At 35.0% G+C, this 20,665-nt stretch overlaps 1 protein-coding gene across 4 annotated transcripts in view; it reads left to right on the top strand.

Moving 5' to 3' along the window:
* The window catches only part of DLC1 (DLC1 Rho GTPase activating protein), a 246,650-nt gene that overhangs the window by 70,359 nt on the left and 155,626 nt on the right, over positions 1-20,665 (top strand). For all 4 annotated transcript variants that reach the window (XM_079305348.1, XM_079305346.1, XM_079305347.1 and 1 more), the window contains exons 3-4: positions 12,567-12,716; positions 15,224-15,364. In XM_079305348.1, coding sequence (XP_079161474.1) covers positions 12,567-12,716; positions 15,224-15,364 — 291 coding nt within the window. The remainder of the gene's footprint in view (positions 1-12,566; positions 12,717-15,223; positions 15,365-20,665) is intronic.

Raw genomic sequence — 20,665 nt, 5'->3', positions numbered from 1 at the left:
ATACTGATGCATACAATTTGGAGTCATAGTTTGGTTACTGCTGAAAAGAGAAAGAAAATCATCAAACAGTCCCTGTATATATCACAAAATACTGATCATGTCTGAGCTATGTTGTGGAAGAAAATAACAAGGTGATTACCCCGTGGAATGCTATAAATGCTGAATTTTCACTTGAGTTGCAATATATTATGTGTATGTTTTAAAAAGATTATACCATACTATTTGGTTTAAAAGGTATTTTGCTCATCTTCCAAAGAAGATTATTTATCATATAATGTAGTATAATTCATTTGCTGTAAGGTATGGCTCCAGGGCAAGAGTACCCTGTGTGTGCAGACCATATGCAAAAGCAGCAATATCTATCCAAGAGCAATAAAAACACTAAGTAAAGTACAGTAAAGAGGTAAATCACTGAGCAAAATGCTTAACTGCATTCAATTATAATACTTTCTACCCAACCTGATTTCACAGTAATTTTTGTAGATAACAATTAATTTCCATTCAATAATGGAAAAATTAAAGGCGTCTGTAGTAACTTGTTGGAAGGGACCTGAAGCAGGAATAGATTTGAGATCAGACCAGGTTTCTCAGAAGTTTATCCAGTTGTGTCTTGAAAGCCTCCAAGGATGGAGTCTGTGGAACTTCTCTCCAAGAAAAGTTTGGCTATACCAGAGTCTTTCCTGGCAGTCCATCATTCATCTCACCTGTTTGCTGCTACCTGCATGTCTCAGTCAGCTGCCAGCAGCTTTGACCCCACAAGTGCTGAGGGGTGGAATGGCTTTGGCTGACATTTATTTGCTGTCATAACAGAAAATGCCCTGAGAATGATGTGTTTTTCCATTCTTAGACATGTGCTTTTTACATCAGCTTCACATGCAGTGAAGGCAGAGGGTTTTGCAAGTTGCTCTTCAGGAGGAGAGTCCAAGAGAGACTAAAGAATTGATGTGAGAATGGCCAGAGATGGAAGAACATCCCTGCACTTGCATTGTGGAGGGAAAGGAATGCACCTGAATATGGAGATGGAGGGAACACAATATCATTTTCAAGGAGAAGAAAAGTCTGCCATGCGGAGCAACAATTAATAGAAATAAGAACTAATAAATTCAATCTAGAGAAAGATTGTGGTTCCATGTTAGAATTAAGGTTTTAGTACTAAGAAAGGTAACACTGGAATAAAACGTTTTTTGCTTGGGGATAGTTTTGGTGGTTTGTAAGTAGAGCTGGAGAACTCTACATCAAGTATGACAGCCTTGTCATTGAGAAACAGATGACATGACATTTCAAAATCACTTCCAATTATATATTTCATGATTCTATGACTTTCTGTTGTTAGCTCATGAACAGAACATCTAAATGTATATTTATTAATGTGTAATATTTCATGCAGTTAGTGTTGATAATTTCAAATTAAAATAGTCACTAGTCTTGAGAAGCTGAATTTACTGCTGAAAAAAAATATGAATATTAAAAATGATCACACAAAATGTATTCATTTAAATGTCTATGGAAAAATTGCTTTTTTACAATAATTTTTTTTACAATTATGTCCTGCAATTTTGGGCCTCCTAACGATTTAGGATGAAAATTTAAAAGGAAAATGAGTATTTAAAGTAAAAGTAAAAACCATATAAGCCACACACTTTTAAGGGAGAATGAATTCAAGGATTTTAAAAGGTAGTTAAAGAAAATTGAGGCTTTTCAGACTTGCTTTGTCTTTTGGTTCTGTGTTCCAGGGATTCTGTCCTTTGATGTGAATGGAGAGTGAACCCTAAAGGCTATTATACTGGACAGTATAATGCTGGGCACTGTGCACAGAGCAGCCCCCTTAAGTAACATTTAATAGCTAGAATAATTCCAGAGTGCATAAACATATTTCAAAGGCATACATGAAATAGCTGAATATATTATAAAGAAAAGCGGAATTGCTTGTCTGAACCACAGACTTCTCCAAAATTCCAGTCAACCACTTACCACATGGTCAGACACTTAGCTTTGATGAATTTCAGAACAACAATATACAGAAGACAGATGCTATTAAGGGATGTCTGAGGTAAACAAGGGGGATTTGGTATTTTTTTACCAAATTTGGACCATTATCAGCTCTTCAGAATCATCTCTGAATAGATGGTGCAGTAATTGTTGGAGAGTTTTAGAAAAGCTTGCGTGACTGCAACATTTTGGCTATTTATTTCAGGAAATAGTTGTAAAATATGGTGTGTTACATATAAAGGATGATCCAGCTTCCTTTGATTCTGTATTTTCTCAAAACCTCTAATCACCCTTCATTACTATTTGCTAAGAATTCAAAAAGAAAGAGCAAATGTCAAAGCTTTTTGAGGATTTTTTTTTTTTGAGCTATCTAGAATCATTTTAAATTTGGTTGAAAAGGAACAACAATTTCCTCGATCAACATTTCCACTCCCAACATGTTTGATCCCAGTCCCAGTTTGGGGGGCTTGTTTTGCTCATGTCTAAGTTTCCATGTAGTTAAACTGAGAAGTCTGATATGAGCACCTAATTTTGTAACCCTTTTGTCTAAACCCTTTCATTGAAGTAAGTTCTGAACTTTCACATTTATTGGGCATTAACCTAAACCTGAGTGTCTTATTCACAAACAAAAATTTTATCCCTATTTAAGATTAAGAGTTTTACTACCACTTCCTCAGCAGCCAATTACAGCTCTCATAAATATCAGTGTGCTGTGAATTGTGATACAAAAGTAACCTTAGTTTAAATCTCACCGTGCAGAAGTAATTTAGTAAGAAGGTAATTGTCACTGGGACAATCCAATTTTCACATGGGAAAGAGTGAGCTTTTTCCCAAGAAAACAAAGCACTTAAACTTCTTCCCCTGAATATAAAAAAATTAGCAAGGGTTTTTCTCATGCTATCATGTTCTCGTACAAACTTCTGACATTAAAAAAATATTCCTGGCATTTCTTCAGCTGCATAGGTTGGCAAAGCTAAAGAATAATGGGTGAATTAAGAGACAGAGATTGCTTTTTGACAATACACCTCTCTTTCAGATCCTCAGCAAGTTACTAATGTACACACTCCCTAAATTCTTTGTATTGGTACACTGAAGAAAAACATTTGAGAAGACCATACAATATCTGTAAAATCAGCTTAACCTCACTGGCAAAAAAACAAGGTTACAGTTAAGTGATCACTTTGCACTTTGCAATTAAATTCCAAGCTTCTGCAAGAAAAAGTGAAATTCAATACAGCTCTTTGTCCTGCCTTTTTCAGTCTTCCTTGGCCAGCACTGACATTTGTAGGGTTGCACAGAAGGCATTACACTTTTCTCAGGGACTGTGCTCAGCTGGACTCCCAATGTTTTTCTGGAACTTTCTGGAAACCAGTGCTGGTACAAGAAGAACTGAGGGGTAGCCTGGGCAAATAGATAAGTGAACAGGAACTTGTTAGAATCAGAATTTGGGGAAAATATGAGTAACCGTGTAACCATGATCTGTATCTGATAATGATTTAAATATCTTTTTTTTAAAATTAAATTTGGAATACAGCTATAAACAGAACAAAGTACAAAGTTAATAAGTGATTGTCTTCTGATCACCTCTGATTTTTGAAATAATTAACTGTTAATATCATGTAAGGTGAAAGTATCTTTTTAGTCATTGTCAACTGTAAGGTTTTATAGAGCATTTACACTACTGTAGCAAATATCCATTAGAGTTTGTCTGGCAACAAGAGAGCAGATTGATTTGCAGTGCCTTCAAAGTAATGATTTATAGCTCTGTAATCTCATACACCCAAAGTGTTTATAACCTATGAGTATGAAACTGAATATTCTGATAAGAATGTAGAATAATATCTCACTTACTTGAATATTTTGCCTAATATTTGGCATCTCAGAGAATCACCTGAGTGGCCTGAAATAGACTGGGGGATTCAAAGGACCTCACTTACTTCTTTATGTTTGGGGTTTATTTTCCCTTCTCTTTTCTCATCCATCCTAGTTCTAGTGACAGATGAACTTTATGGAGAAAGGATGTATTTTTATTCAGATTCTTGTCTTTCCCCTCAATATGCTGTATGCTTACTCAGGTAAGTATTTGAGTCACCATCCGTGGAGAAATTTAAAGGACGTGTAAATGTGGCACTAAGGAACATAGTTTAGTGGTGGACTTGAAGGTTTATAGCTGGACCTAATAAGAGGCCTTAAAGGTCTTTTCCAGACAAAATGGTTCTAACCATAATGGTTCTCTGGTTCTAACTAAACCAATTGTTATGCAAGTCATATGCAAGGGTAGATAGCATTCTGAGAATCTGTTACAGTGGTTTTGCTGCAGAAAACATTCTGACTCTGAAAGAAAGAGTGCTATTTTGAAGTTTACTGTTTCTAAACAAATTCAGTCTTATTAGAGAAAAATTTAAATTCTCATCTTCTCTATTTGTCATTTAATGTCCGCACAAGAAAAATATGACTGTGCCACATCTTTTGTACGTTTGTAGCAGCCTTTATGATCAATTGCTGCATTTGCCACACTAAGAAATTCTTTAAACAGTTCTTCCAGGTCTCTTTAATGACTTTATAAAAATTTTCAGTTAGTGCACTGTTTTCTGATTAAACTTACCGGATGTAGCATCAAAATATTCAAGATTTCCAAACATTTCTGCATGGAAATGACTGTTTGTGCATGCAGGAGTGCAGGAAAGTTTTTCAGCACAACAAAGAACTAAACAAACCAACCACCTCAAATTACATCTTGACAATGGGATCATAATCACATCTTGTCATGTCATATGTAGACTCACCTCTTTTAGCCTCCATTCTTAATCTAACTCTTAATTTAATACATTTAGGCATTTTAACCATCTAAGACAATAATTTCTGCTTCTCATCTGGAAGAAGGGGGAGAGTGATTTAAGGGTTTTGATTTTTATGTGGTGCTCTGATACTTTTTGTGCCTTGATCCTGTGTGTCCTTTTAGACACGAGATTGCTTCAGCTCCATGAGATTCAATATGGTTGGTAAATACCTGTCTGTATTCTCTATCTTTCCATACAAGAACTTACCCCTTCCTTGTTCTTTTTACCACTAACTCTGAAGTTCCATTTTTTATTTCTTGCCTCTTTACCAAGATGTTCATAATCTAGTCATGCTTTGGGGTACAGGGAAGAAAAGATTCCTTGTTGAATGCACCATATCTCAGCTTTCCTAGAAAGTCTGAGTTGACAGTGCAACCTGTATCCTCAAAACTCTTCAATTATTAGGGTAGAATAAAATTATTTAGGACAACTCCTATTTCTCACCTATTTAGAATGTACAGAGGTTTGTTTGTTTTAATTCTCATGTCTGTGCTAGTCCTGATTCAAAGTCCATTGCAATTGTGGGAAGAGTTTAAATAATTCCAGGAGGCTGCTCAGTACTGGTATTTATCTGTCGTCAGGATTTGCAGGGTTGAGTGTCAGTAAGAGACTTTAAAAAAGGCATTTCCTAGATTCTATGTTTTCACTGGTAAACTGGAGGACAAACTAAGTTTTATATTCATTCTTCTTGCTCCATTCCCTTTGCACTGTATTCAGTGTAGTGCAAAACAGAAACTATGTGGTTTGCTTTCCATTTGTAAGCAATTCCTCACTTCCATGTTTGAAATGCACTAAATGATAAAGACATATAAAGAGTAAGTACACAAAGCCATTCATTTACTGGTGTATTTGTAAAACACATGCCAACAAACACATATCAAAGCTAAGTTTTGTGTCACTGATGCTGATTTAATTGCTGATTAATACAATGGTCTCTATTTTTCCTCATTTCAGTCTTTGATTTATAGTACAATAGAAAAGAAACAACATCACAGAAGTAATTTCTTGTTGATTTTTGCACAAAATTTTTAGATCTCAGGTACTTTTTCAATAATATAAAAAATGTACCATCAGTTATCTATCACTCACATTCACATCACATTTCTATTTAATTACAGTATTTGTCCAGCCTGATAATTAGTGTTCAGATTACTGTCATAATATTCTCCACAAAGCAGAAGTCTTTCCACTCATAAAATCAGAAAGATAAAGACATACTTTTTTGCTTACTTTCTAAGTCATAATCATTAAATTATAGTCATAAAAGGTGAATTTAGAATAATTGCAATGTTAATTTAGAAAATGTCAAGAAGAACAAAGCTAGAAAGCAACTGAATTTGTTTATGCTGGAAAGACCATGATTAATTACATTATGTTTAATGATGCTTTTTACCACCCAGTGAACAGAAATTACATTTATATTGTGATCTATGTCTCTATGGAATTTGATTTTGGCAAATTTCTGTATTCATAATCCTGATAAGATGCCAAGTCAGGAATGCCTACTGGGAGCTGGATGTCATCAGAATGCCTACTGTAATCAAGTGTAACTCCAAAGACAGAGAGCAGGATTTCATACATCATTTATACTTTATGAAACTGCAGAGAAACTATGAGATAATTATCTTCTACATTGGACAAGATGTACCATTTTGGGTTGGTTAATTTTACATTTGTTTTGGCTTCTCTTAGTTCCTGGAACTAGTGCCACCACTTATTTACATTAATACTGCAGGAAAATTGGTATCATTTTAGTGTAGTAATAGCAGTCTGAGAACTGCCAAACTATGTTTTTTGGTGTAGTAATGGCAGTCTGAGAAATCTATGTTCTCAATTAATAGCTACCTGTGGTAATATAGCATTGGCTAGAAATTGAGCCTGATTGACTTTGTTTAATACAGAGCTGTTCTGTTTCAAGAACAGGAGTGAATAGACCCTGCCATCCCTGCTCAGTTATCAACTGTGCAACAATGATTCCTCTGATTGTTTTGCACCAAGGTTTTTGAGTGATTTTCCATTTCATCAATAGTGAATTGCTAAATTTCATTATTAAAACAGCATCTCTGCTAGAGAGTTTACTCAGCTGACATGGAACATGGAAAACTAGAATGCTAAAAAAAGCCCCTAAAAATATGAAATAATCTATGGGTTGAGTATGTGTTTAGGAAAAAAAAAAAAAACACCTCTAGAAAGGAAAATACCATAAAGGAAAGCTTTTGTTTGGATTAAATTAGATTTGAATGTGAAAGATGTCAAATTTTCACACTGGAAATTAGGTTAAGTTCAGAAGACTGTATCTGTAAAGAGAATGAGTTTGAAAGACCTTAGGAAAAGTTAGATAAACTGAGATGCTGCACTTCACTTGTAGTACTGAAATCTCCTTGTTGCTGTAATTCACCTGCTGGATATATTTGGATTTTGTGTCCTCCATCATTTTCAGAACATTTTGTTCTTTTCCCAGGAGTGCAGCACTATCCCTGCAAGCACTCTGCTTTACAGAACAAGACATTTTTTTGCCTAGAAGTAGAAAGGCATTGATTTTGTTCAGACAACATGGTATTCAGAGACTGGTTTTCCAATATGGTTGGAGGTTTTACATTTCTCTCAGGATACAGTATCAAAAGTCACAATTAGGACATTACATAGAAATCAAGGCTTCACTTTTACAAACATAACTTATTTGTGTGTTTTTAACAGAAGTTTAAAAGCACATGTATACTTGTGCTATTCAATTCTTTGTATTTGAAAAACTGATCAGTGATCTAAGGTTCTTGTAAGGAGAACAAGAAGAAAAGATATTCTCTCAACAGCAAGTGTGAATGTGTAGATGAATAGCTGCATGAACATATGAGCATGTCTCCTCACCTCTGGTGTGTACCCCAGATCTGCTTACATTATTTGTTCCATTTTCAGTCTGTTCTGCATATTAGTTCGAATATGATTTATGATAGTAATCTTACTGTGATTTTTCTGGTGTCTAGGCCTTGTGCCTTATATCAAAAAGGGCAGAATGCTTTACCTTGTGTTTTAATGTTCTCTGTCTGCAATTCCTCCCATAATGAATAGGACTCTAATAATAGAATCATAGAGTGGTTTGTGTTGGAAGGGACTTTTAAGATCCTCTAGTTGCAAAATTGTCATGGGCAGGTATATGGTACAGTATAGCATAAAATTTAAAGATAAAATTCTTAGGTAATTTTCAAAGTTTGTGAACTCTACAGTCCAATGTAGAAGGATGAAAATTACAACTTATTTGCATATCTGCTAGTAAAAAAATCATCAGACTAATTTCAAAACTGCATATTTTGCATTCTTCATTTGTTCCTTCTCATGAAAAACTTTATAGTATTAAATCAGTAATATATAATAAAATTGTCTTTTTTTCCAAAAAGGTTATTTTTAGCAAGGAAAGGCAAGAATGAGTAATTTAATGCCATCTGAAATATATAGCATTAATATAAGATTTTAAATCAGTCCAGCTGGCTGCAGATCAAGAATACCAGGCAAAGCTCAGCCAGCTCTTTCCATAAATGATCCCTTTCTTTAGTGGGTACTCCAGCTCACCTTGACAATTGTGTAAAAACCTTGCCTCTAAAATCCAAGTTTTCATTTCCAAAGCAACTGTGAGCATCTTGACACAAGAGTGTTAGGAAGGAGGTGCTACCCTGGTGGCCCCAGCAGGGAAATGTTTAGGGTGGGATATTCTCTGCCCCCCTTAACTGCAGGGGACCACACTGACACTGAGAGGGGCTGCTCAGTCTGAGAATCAACAGATGCTTTCAGAGGGAGAACCTACAGGGGAGGGGGAAGTGACTCAATCCCCCTGAGGGGATTAGGAGAGAACACAAATTCAGTTTTGAGGACCAATTTTTTTCTGTACAAAATTTTTGCTATGAAAATTAGATAGGTTTTGCACTAGACAGTCTAAACCCTTTTCAAAAGGTACCCTTTGCTTCAGCTCTACTCAGCCAGAAGAGGTATGTGGAAAAGGGACTGCAGTAGGGACTGTATGTATGATGTAAAACAGTGGCTAGAGGTCAAAGGCATATTGGAGAAATAGAGGGTTTAAGAGAGTGAGGAAGTGAAATGCACCCAGTTCCATTTTTTTTATCCTGGATAAAACAGAATTAATGTATTGAATCCAAATTTAGGGTCATACCCTTTAATTAGTTTCTTCTGTCTGAGTTGGTTAAAGTTCTTATAATGTATTGCTAATATGGGTAGGAAATTCTTGAAGCCATAAATAAAAAGGAGGGGGTAAGTTCTTTCTAGAGATACTCTGATTAATGCTGCCTTCATACAGGGATTTTTATTCATCAAGTGTTCAAAATAAAAATTATAGCATTATGTGCAGAGAACATAGTCAAAAATTCTCAGGTCTTCTCACACATTGCATATGGCAATTTGGTAGCAAAAAGGCAACAAGCACTTGAAGACATGGAAGTACATTGGGGGAAAATGTAGTGTTATTCTTGTCAATAAAAATATGAGTTCCAAATTCACAAAAGTGACTAAAAAAAACCTGACTAAATCCCATTTGCAGGCATGTTCTCAAAAATGTTTTCATTCTATTAACATTGTTTACTGATGATAGCAACAGGACTTGTAGACTGTTTTCCTTGTAAAAACATTTGGGGTTTTATAATTTAGGCGAAATTCAAGCATCTTTCATTCTAGAAGAGTTACAATGTTTTCTGTTCTAAACATATGGATATATTCAAATTTAACTAGCTTCTTTATCACACCAGTGAGGACACAAATTAAAAGAAATATTGCTTTTTCCAGTTCATGACCTAAACTATTTCCTCCTTGTGTTGAGACATGTTAAAAATAAAATCTCCAGAAAAATAACATCTCGAGTTTGACCTACTGTTTATATTTGTGATGCATGCCTGAATTGCCCTATGCAAATGCCTTAAGGCAGAAATTTAAGTTGTGAAGGTTTTCTTTGACCAGACACATTCTAATGCCCAAGTTTTGACTTCATAATGGTAAAGGTGGGATTTCTGTATCATTCTAGAAGTGTAACTTATATTTTTGCATTCTAATTTGGAAGGTAAATAGCTATCATTGGGAAATAATGTGAAAAACTGGAAGCAAAGGAAATACTGTGTTTTCAAAAGAAAACAAGTTAACTGTTAATTCATTACTGACTATGGATTGTATCATACTTCAGTAATAAAATCTCAGAATATATACAAAAGAAGATACAAAAAAGATAAAAAGATTCTAAAGTTCTTGGAAAATCATTGGAGACTATCAAGGCTGAAACTGTCTAAACATAAATTAATCTTAGAATAATATTTGCTTTATATGTTGTGATGAATTTCCAACTCAAAATTTTTTTGTTTGGTCTTAATTATTTTTTGTATAATACTTAGATTTGCATGTATTCAAATTGATAATGCCCCAGCAAAGCAGGTGTATTAGTAAGTTGTAAAAGCAGAAACTGTAGTTAAATTTCTCATGTTGATGTGAACAGCAGCCAGAACCACAAAGTTAGGACTTCTAAACAGAATAGCTAAATTCCAAAATGATAATATTATTGTTTTCTGAAAGCAGTGTTTCCATGCAAAGCCAGCACATTGTGTCAAGCCTGAGTACCACTTTGAGCAATATTTTGCCACCACTTCATTTCAGCAGATTCTTCTCCAGCATCTCAATCTGCTGCATACAAAGCAAGTTTATATCATTTTGGCAGAATGAATCAAACAATTTGCTAGGGGAAAATTCTGGAATTCTTTTTTTTTTTTTTTTTGTCTTTGACTGAAATGCCTCATATCTTTCTAGCCTGGGGTGGGGAGGGGAAGCAACCAAAAAACAAGCAAACACAAAAACCCCACCCAGCCATCACCACTTCCTTTGTTGTGGTATGACAGTGAATTTTAAGTCAAGTGTAAATTTTGAGTTGATTAGCCTCTACAGTGGTGTATTTCCAAGCAAAACCAATAGAAATAAAAACACAGTGATTGGACTGTGTAGGAAACTAGTTTAGTACCAGCACTGGAATCCTCTGGATGTGCACACTGGTGACAGTCGTGCTCACCATGGCAAACATGGCCTGTGCCACAAAGGAGCTCATGTCCACTCTGCTAGCAGACACTTAGCTGCCCCACTGGGATTTCTGTACCCATGCAGATTAGATGGAATAACTATTCTGACACTTGTAAACCCCAGGTATCAATTTAACATCAGTTAAAATGAAGATCAATGCAGTGGTGATGAATTATTTGTGACGTGTTTTCAATTTGAAAGAAAGTGAACCTTGACCCATTTTGGTGATTTCTAAGGTATTTTGAGGTGATATTCTCTCACAATCCCTCTAAACTCTGTTGAAATTCATCAAGGGATTCTGCAAATTCAACAACTTTTTTAGAAATCCAATGCAAAATATCACCTTGTGATACAAAATGAAATGCACACTTTCCTTGAGTTTGACATTTGCATGGTACATTGTTGATAATTTTGGTATGCACTGACAGATCTGTATTTCTCCTTTTCTAAGATTTGGTTAAGTAACCATCACATCTGTCTTTACCCAGAGATCATGATTGTTTTATATATATATATATCCTTTAATTCTAGGAACAGTCATCTAATTCATACTTTGCAATGCCTTTGAACCAGTCTACAAAAATCTGGCTAATGGAATCCTAACAAGAGTAGTCTCTGCATAGCCTGAAAAACAGTTTAGTGGCTACAAAATAAAAAGTTAATTTTAACATTTATATATCCTACTTCTTGGCAAAAATGATGCAATTGCAACATCTTCACATCCATTTCTTGAGAAGGATTTATAAAAATATTATTTCAAGTGAGTTAATGGAACTTCGTACTTTCTAAATTCAAATTATGAAAATCCATACAGGAACTAGTAGGGGTTTTCATAGCCCTGAATTTTGAGGCAAGCTAGTTGTCTAATATTTGTGTTAAGTCTCTATATAAAATAGAAAGGAAGAACTCCTTGAGAGCATTATTTAGTCCACCTAATTGAAGATCTTGCTTTGAATTGCACTTTTGAGGATCTGCTCTGCCTCCTTTTACTATGGAGTACAGAGAAATTAGTTGCAAAAAACTAGGTGTTTGAGTCTGTGATATGAATATCCCCTCATCCTGCTCTCTTTCAGTCAGATGATCTGTGATGCTGCATTCACTATTACCCCTTTTTATTTATTATTTTATTATTTTTTTATTTATTATTTATTTTATTATTACTCATGTGTATCGAGAATTTCCAACCAAGACGGAAATCTCTGCTACAAATTGACAAAAAAGAGTTACACTAATGAGTTCCAAGAGAAGAAGCTGGGGTTATCCTCTGCTGGAAAATGGCCTCTTTGGACTTGTCTCCTCTTTCCATCTCAGACTAACCTTCATCATTTGTACTTGTAACAATCAAGTTAATTAATTTGGGATGAATATTTTGAGAAGTGTTTAGAATCCATAGCTGTTTTAAAAGTATGTGTATCCAAGTAATGTTGCAGTTATTCCAAACAATTGTGCTTTTAAAAATTTTAATTTCTATAATGGATATATATTAATATCAAATATTTTCCCAGCAGTACATCAGTACTCAGTAAGCTGGCTACACAAAGCAATATATATATTTTTTTTATATTTATGCATATTATATAGTGTGCTTTCCTAGCCAATTAAGCAAAAAAGCTTTCATAATTTAGGTTATTCTTTCCAACTAATACAATTTCAGATTTATCAGTTGTGTTTTCTGTTCCATAGGAAGTAACAGAAGATCGGGATCGTTCACGACTGGACTCAATGGTGCTGTTAATTATGAAACTGGACCAGCTTGACCAGGATATTGAAAATGCTCTCAGTGCAGGCTCTTCCCCATCCAGCACCCCAACATACAAACGGAGGCACATACCTGTAAGCCAGCTTGGTCAATTTTCCATTATCAATATTATATTAAACAGAATCTTTTTTTTGCTTCACCTTTTTCACCTTCTTTCAGTCCTCATGTTTTTCAGCTTCTTGGTTTAGAACTAAGGCTTTTTTTGTAAATAATTTCACTTGGTTGCTTTTTTATGTCTATATACATATTTTGAAGGCAATAATATTGACATCCATTATCTCCTTTTGGCACCCTTTCATAAATGAGAGCTTCAGAACTCCTGATAAAACAAAGGGAGATTCAGAAAAACAAGATTCAGAAAATGTCTGGATCTCTAATTATCACCTACTGCAAATGCAGTCAGCATAGTCTCAGGGTCACACCAGTCTCAGAACATGAATACGTGTCTTTTGACATTATGAAGAACTGGACTGAAGCTACAGATCTTTTTTATTCTGCTAGGGAAAGACAAAAAGTCCTTATTCATTCAAAGTAAGATTCTGGGCAGAACTTGAATTATTTATGTAGGGGTTTTTTTACACATTTAAAAGGATCATTCTTTGCTGAGAGTAATCCAAAAGAAGATGGGACAGCTCACATACATGACTGATGCATTCTTTTTTTTCTGTAAAGTGTTTACATGTAACTCTGAAGAGCATGAAATGGCTGATCCAAGGTATTCTTGTGAGGCATCCTGTTAATTTCACCCACGTGTTCCAGCTGTTTTTCAATTCAAGAAACCTGAGAAACACTGCCCCAAGATCTCTTGAGTAGCATTCATATCACTTGTTTTGGTTAGTGATATTTTCTTTTAAATAACAAGGGATTTTTCCTTAGAAAACCAGGCTTTATTGTTGTTGAGTCCTCTGTAGGTGAGAAAAGCTGTATTTCACTGGAAATTGGTCAGCTGAAAATTACGTAATGTGTCATTTTTAGAGGAAATCACATGATTTCACTTTTTATCATTAAACATTTTCCTACAGAATGTCAATGTTCTCACATATCTCCTTAAAAACTGATGACATGGGAAACCTGAAATATGTTAACAGTTATTCTCTATATCTCACCAATCCATGCCAGCACTTCAGCTAATTTCTCACAGCAGTAAAGGGAGGGGAGGCAATGTTTATAAGTAACCCTGCCTGATAATCAGAGGTGGTACCTGTTCCCATGCTGCAAAGCAGCCCTGCAAAAAGACAGTTTGCATCAAACATGGAATATATGTTATCTATGGACAAGGATTTCCTAGGAATTTTTGAACCTTTGATTGTTGTGGACCAGAAGATCAAAATATCTGGTTTTCAGGATATATAGGTATTGAGTTCAGGCTCATATTTATTTCATAGTAAGAAATAATATGAATATGTAAAAACTTGTGTAATGCAGCAGGGATCATGGTTCTGCGCCGTGGCAGCACAGCTCTGCTAACCAGAAACTTCTGAGAGCAGCTGTAGCCAAAAAAACTGTACAGAGGCTGCTCCATGGCTCTGCTGCATTTCCCAGTGCTTCACATTGCAGGCAACTCACTGGCAGGAAATATCTGACTCCAGTAAAAGGTCCTACCTAGAGTCCAGCTTTGTCCCTAATTTCTGACCCTTTCCAGGACACCACTTGTGTACATGACACAGAGGCACCTGTCTAAATGGCAGCTTTGGCTTGGCAGACCAGAGACTTAAGTGGAATTAATGAATCAAAGGGTGCTGTATCTTTTCAGTTTAGGAGCAGAACCCCTGAGATGACTCTGCCCTGTATTTCATCCATTCCAGAACCTGGCACTAGGAAACTGAGGCTTTGTCTGCACAGAGTTTTCTGGGATTAAGAGTTCGGGAGATTTTTTTGCATACTGTGTATCTTGACTCATGCAGGCTGCACCTCAGCTAATAACCCTGACAGTATATGTATATATATTGTTCTGGTTCTACACATAGCCAGGTCTTTGTCAGACGTGTCACAATTTATTAGCAAGCAGAATAATCCCTTGCCCTCACCCTATGCAGTAAATCAGGCATATGCTAAATTTTTACTTCCTCAACAATAAAACATACTGTATATCTTCTTTTTATTCTCAGAAAGAGGAATGTAATCAGTGTCATTAAAAGTAAGGGTATTTTAACCAGAAATGGTATTTGGCTGATAAGTGTCTGGTGAGTCAAAAAAACTAAGGAGCTGTACCTCTGAATTGTATAAACTGCTGGATGGTGAAGTCATTTCATCTGTGTAATGGCTTACAGATGTTCACTAGCTTGCAGTTCTGCAGAGACAGAAGGTGGGAGCACACAGGAAATACTGAATATCGGAGAAAAATGTCAAACTTCTGCAGCCTTTAACTGATTTTTCTTGCCTTGCATTCTACCCTTTAGGGGAATTACAGCTTTGATGTTAGTAGTGATTTATAATTTCAGAACAGCAGCTAATGCAAATCATCACATTGAAAAAAACAGCAAGCATATGTATTTAAGCAAGTCTGCCTAAATATTTTCATTATTTAGCAGAACTATGATTTTATTTCATATTCACATTTACTCACAATATTTTTCTACAGGATGTTGAATCTGGTTCTGAAAGTGGAGTAGATGTTGCTTCAGTAAATCACTCTCAAACAAACTTATCTTCTAATATCCATGCTCCTGACCCAGCATCTCCCTCTTCAGTAGCCAGCTCTGGAGCTAAACCAAAGGCTGGGGTGAGTATAAAGGATATATTTTTTTAAACTTCTTCCATGATTCAAGATTGGAAGAGAAATTTAAAAAACTATACTATTCATTGCTTGGATTGTACCATAGAATGTATGTGACACTGAGGAAAAAAGTGCAAGTGGTCTCTAAGAGCCATTTTAATGGCACATAATACTAGAAGTTTCACATGTAAAAACACACTATTAACATCTGATGATTGCAATAAGATGAGTTTTTATATGAGAAAAGAATTTAAAGGAGCTATGGTCTTTTGAAAGGTAAGTTTTTCTGAAGTGGTATCACTCAGAACATTTCCTAAATCTCATTAAAGATGCTGCCAAACTGTGGCTGATTTATGATGTCCAAACTCAGTCATCCTAGTCCTGTTGAAGGTTCGTACTACCCTACTGATCTGAAATTTGCAAAATTTGGCAAGTGTTTCCAGATGCTTAGGATCAGAGGGGAACCTCTGAGCAAGCAGACACTTTTCTGCAAGTCCCAGTGCATACTAGGTGGTGAGGAAGGGCTGACTTGAGAGCTCAGATATGGCAAGGAACATCCTTCTGTATTCATACATAGATACACAGAACTATGAGAAGCATGGTTCTTTTTCTGCTGTTTTCCACCTTTTGAAGAATTCTTCTTCATAATGCTTCAGCCATCAACATGTGCAGAAATGCTTGGATGTCCTAGAAACTCCTGACTATCTGTTCCCTCTTGAACTTGCTTTCCACTGCCTCAAGAAGCACAGAATGCAAGACTTCTAAGTTTTACCTATGCTGAAAAGTCTTAACATAACTCCTACTCCATTTGTTCACTTATTGAAATGCTTCTGGTTACCAGACTAGCAGAAAATCTGGGACAAAATATTAAAATAAAAAGTGTAGCTAGCATAAATATATGTTTAGAACAAGTCTATAAAAAGTAAAATAGAGGCCACCTGTCATTTACTGCACTGCAATAATAGCAAGTTAAGTAATGCCTTTGATTGTGGCTAACAGAAGTTCTAATAAACATTTACATTTGGGATTGTTCACTTGTACAAAAATAAATTCACTTGTAATTTATCATCAGTGCATAACTATAGCAAATAGAGAGCTCTGGACTCTGTCACTGCATACGTAGCAGCACAAATTCTCAAATAAGTATATATGTTATGCTGGAAGGTAATATCCTATTTCACCAGATCCTGAGAAGCACACAGACATTTTTTCATTTTTTAAGGTATTAAACGTTCCTTTCCAATTTTGGTTTCTCTGCTTGTATTTGGGGAACTCTTAAGACCTGGCTTTTCAGAAGTGTGGGTCACTTCCTGGTAGTTAGATATTATGTCTTAATTCAGCTTCAGCAAGTTTGACATTTTTTACTTTTGATGAATATATAATGCTGAATATATATGCAAATGTTATTTTATTATATAATTGTATATTTTTTTTAATAAGTGAAGTTAAAATTTCTCCAAACACAAAGCTTTCAAAAGTTTTACAGTCTGCAAGTCCTCATTCCCTCTAGCAATCCATGTAGTTATCTCCTCTGAAAATCCACAATGTGGTATTTTTCTATAAAGGAGACTATAGTTTTGGAGGTTTGGGGAATTTTTTGCTTTGTTTTTTCTAACTTTGATTTGGATTTTGTTTGGGAATTTTTTTGTCAGACTATCTATATGAATAAATTTATTCTACACTTGAAACTCAGTGAGCTACTTTTTAATGGTAGTGGACTGTTTCAAACATTTTACTCCCTTTCTGGAGTTTGTAACTGCAGATCTCCAAGGATTCCAGATGCTTAGTCTCCAAGGACAACTTCTTTTGTTGTGTTTATTAATAGTATGCAAACAGGAGTGCAAGGGTGATTAGTTATACTATGGAATGATTTGTGGTATTTTTAAACAAACTATAGCAAACACTTGGCTGCATCAAAGTCAGACTGTAAAGTTAAACACCACATCATATGCAGACCTGGGTAGTGGGAATACCAAGGCAGGGCAGGGAGAATTGAGTTTGGATCTAGTTCCTGATAAAAAAAATGTAAAAGATAGTAACTACACAGGACATAGCTCATAGGTAAAAAATTTGTGTACAGACAAACCATTCCCATCCATGTTCATTCAGGTTTATATGGACTCAAACCAAACAATTTCAAACAGTGTATTCGGGTATGCATAAGCATAATTGGGTCTGATAGTCCTGGTGAAAATCATTCACTCCTTGGTTTATGGAAGCAGGACATTTTAAATATTCATGAGAATATTTTATAACATGTTAAACAAGGATTGTATTTAAAATTCAGTGTCAATTGTAATTTTCTCTGAAAATTAATAATAGATATTATTTTAAATAAAATTAAGGTTATGTGTGTATATTTTCATGCACAAGTTATTTACCATTTCATGAAGCTTCACTTCTGGATAGTCAAACCCATTCTTGTCAGTGTGAATGCCTGTGTGCAGTATATATCCATATGGATAAGCACACACTTACTCACACAGAGAACTCCTTACTGAATACAGGCATGACAAGGAAGAACAGAATTCTCCACAGAGCATTATGGAAAGGCTTCTCTATGATTCTGCTTAAAGGTCTTTGATATGCAGATGTACTTGATATTTTGGGCTTGTGAGAAGCATCCGGCTGAATAACCTCCATCCTAAATTTAGGATGCCACTGTTACATCCCATGGTCAGGCTAAAATAGCATCATGTGACCAATAAGGTGTTTGAGCCACAAATTGTATATGTTTGGAAAGGTGCTTATTTGGACAACTCTCACAAAAATAAGGATTCATGTGACTGAACAGATTTCCTATATAATTTAGGATGGGATAGATGTTGCCTATGTATAAGGAGTAAAAAAAACCAAAACTTCATGCTTCTATAATTAGCACATCTTTATGTTCTGGGGCTTTATTAATGAGTCTCCAAAACAGACCAAGATTTTTGTAGATTAACATTTGGCTAGCACTAATCTCATAAGAGTTGAAATTGGGTTAAAAAAATAAGAAATCAACAGTCTTTTGCCCCAACATCCATGAGAAACACTGGAAAAACGGAGTGTCTAGTCTGGATTTGGAGAGAAAGGAATGTAAATATTCTACATGTCATTTCCTTCTACAAACCAATGCTACACATCTGGACAGTTAAAATATTCTTAACAATAAAGACCAAAAATTATTTCTCTTTAAATGTGGTTTTATTATTATAAAAACAATATGGGACTACAGTACTTATTAATAATTAAAAACAAGTTATCCTTTTCCAATGCTCAGTTAAAAGTCAACCAGTTTAGAACTTGAATCAAATATCATTGTCCTTTTTTTCTTTTACTTCCTCCCTACAAAAAATTGGCTAAAGGACAGCAGCAACTAAGGCCTTAAAGTTGTGGCCAAAATTTTGTCCTTGAACATCTGCTCTGCAAAGCCTGTTTATTTTCTGTTCAGGTGAAAAAAACCCCAGCCATGATTATTTTCTACTCCTTGTCTTGGCAGTCTTATCCCTCCTGCTTCAGCAGTGTCCAAGTTAACCTTAATCACACTGTACAAAGGTAATCAAGCACTATTATCACCAGAATAGCTGGTATGTAGCAGCAGATTGCTTTTCAGATTAGCTATAATGACTCATTTAAGATGCATTCAATTCTCAAAGTGATTTAAGACATCAGTTGTGCCTGCAAGTATAAAATTACCTAGTCTGGCTGAGCACTGGAATGGGCTTCAGGCATAGCTGCTGGTAACACTGAAGCCTTGGATGAGCTCAGGAATCCACTTTCACAAATCTTGTTACTGGATTGGGACAAAAACTTGTATTATCTAGATTACAGATTTGTAAATTTTTAATTTATATACACTAAAATTATTTAACCGAATGTACTTTTGGTTCATAATCATATAATTTAAAATTTGGGCTTTTTAAAGAAAGCCAAATCATTTTGTGAGAAATAATTTTGAGATTTGTAGATTAAGAAAGAGTTCAAGTTTATTGCTTCTTAACTGTACTGTTTTTTAATTATGAAAGAAGATAAAATGTATTGTAAGTACAAGGAAACCTTTCTTTCAAATCAAATATGAATGGTGGAGAATTGTCAAATTATTTCAAGGGTTTGAATTGTTTGCACGTCGTACAGCATCAGACTGTATAGTAAATTCAGCAAACTATGAGATATGCAAACACATACAAAATATTTCAGTGCCTTTGTGCTGACAAATATCTAGCAGTGGGTCATGCAGTTTGAAAGGTGATAGATTTTGGTCTCTGAATTATATTTTTATGCTATAATTGCTTATTTATCAAAGTTCTCATATAACTTCTCTAAATTTGGTTGCCATTTTAGTATTCCTTGAATTCTCATTTTACTCATTCAGGCAAAACTGAAAGTTAATCTGGTAAGCATCAGGAAGAAAAACCCTTACTGTGCAACATTAATTCAAATGTTTCTTTAAAACTAGATTTTTTTTTATGAAAACAAGATGGGGAAAGTCTTTTTAGAACCTGATCAAGTTGATTTATTTAGTATTGCCTTTCATATCTATGTTTAAAAGAAAATATTTTAGAAAACAAGGTAAGGGAATGAATTATGAAATTAATTTTTATGCAATCATAATTTCATTTGAATTCTAACATCCTGTTGCTTTACCCTACAGAAAGTAAAATACCATGAAGTTACATTTGCCAATAATGTATAAGAAAACAGCAGGATTGTGCTGTATTTGTTATATGAACTTCTCAAAAATTTTCTTGGACTCTTTCTTATTGCCCAAAGGAATCTCTAGTCTAAGTATTTCTTCCTGTGTTAATCCAAAGTGTTCTTAATCTCAAATGAAATGAGAGAGTTCTGTGGAGTCTTTTAAGCACTGTAAATCTTAAAGGTGATCCTTTCTCTCTCTTTTATTCCCTTGTTTTGTTTGTTTGGGTTTTTTTTTTTTTGGGGGGGGGGTTGTTTTTTGGGTTTTTTTGGCAATGAGCAAGCTACTCCTACAATATGAAGCAAAATCACTGCATCCAGTTATATCTTTGACAGGTGTCACCTTTGATGTGGTCAGGGACAGTCTTTGTCTCTCTCACATTTTCTCTCCCTCAGTATTGAATCCTGAGTGACCAATATAAATTCACAATGCAGAGAAAGGTTTATAATTTTATACAGGTAAAGCATGACCCAAGAAATACATGTATTGGGCTCTCTGCTCTCAGTTCCGAATTCAATCCCAACAAAATATTGGTAATCTAAATAAATAAACAGCTTCTGAAGTGCTAAGCATGAAGACTTCTGAGACTTGCCAAAATATCAAGTTGTGCATTTACATTTCTGTCTCTTCTT

This window comes from Erithacus rubecula, assembly GCF_903797595.1.
Source record: "Erithacus rubecula genome assembly, chromosome: 5".
In the NCBI taxonomy this organism is placed as follows: domain Eukaryota; kingdom Metazoa; phylum Chordata; class Aves; order Passeriformes; family Muscicapidae; genus Erithacus; species Erithacus rubecula.
Note: the sequence above shows the minus strand (reverse complement) of the source record. Positions and strands in the feature narration are given on the sequence as shown.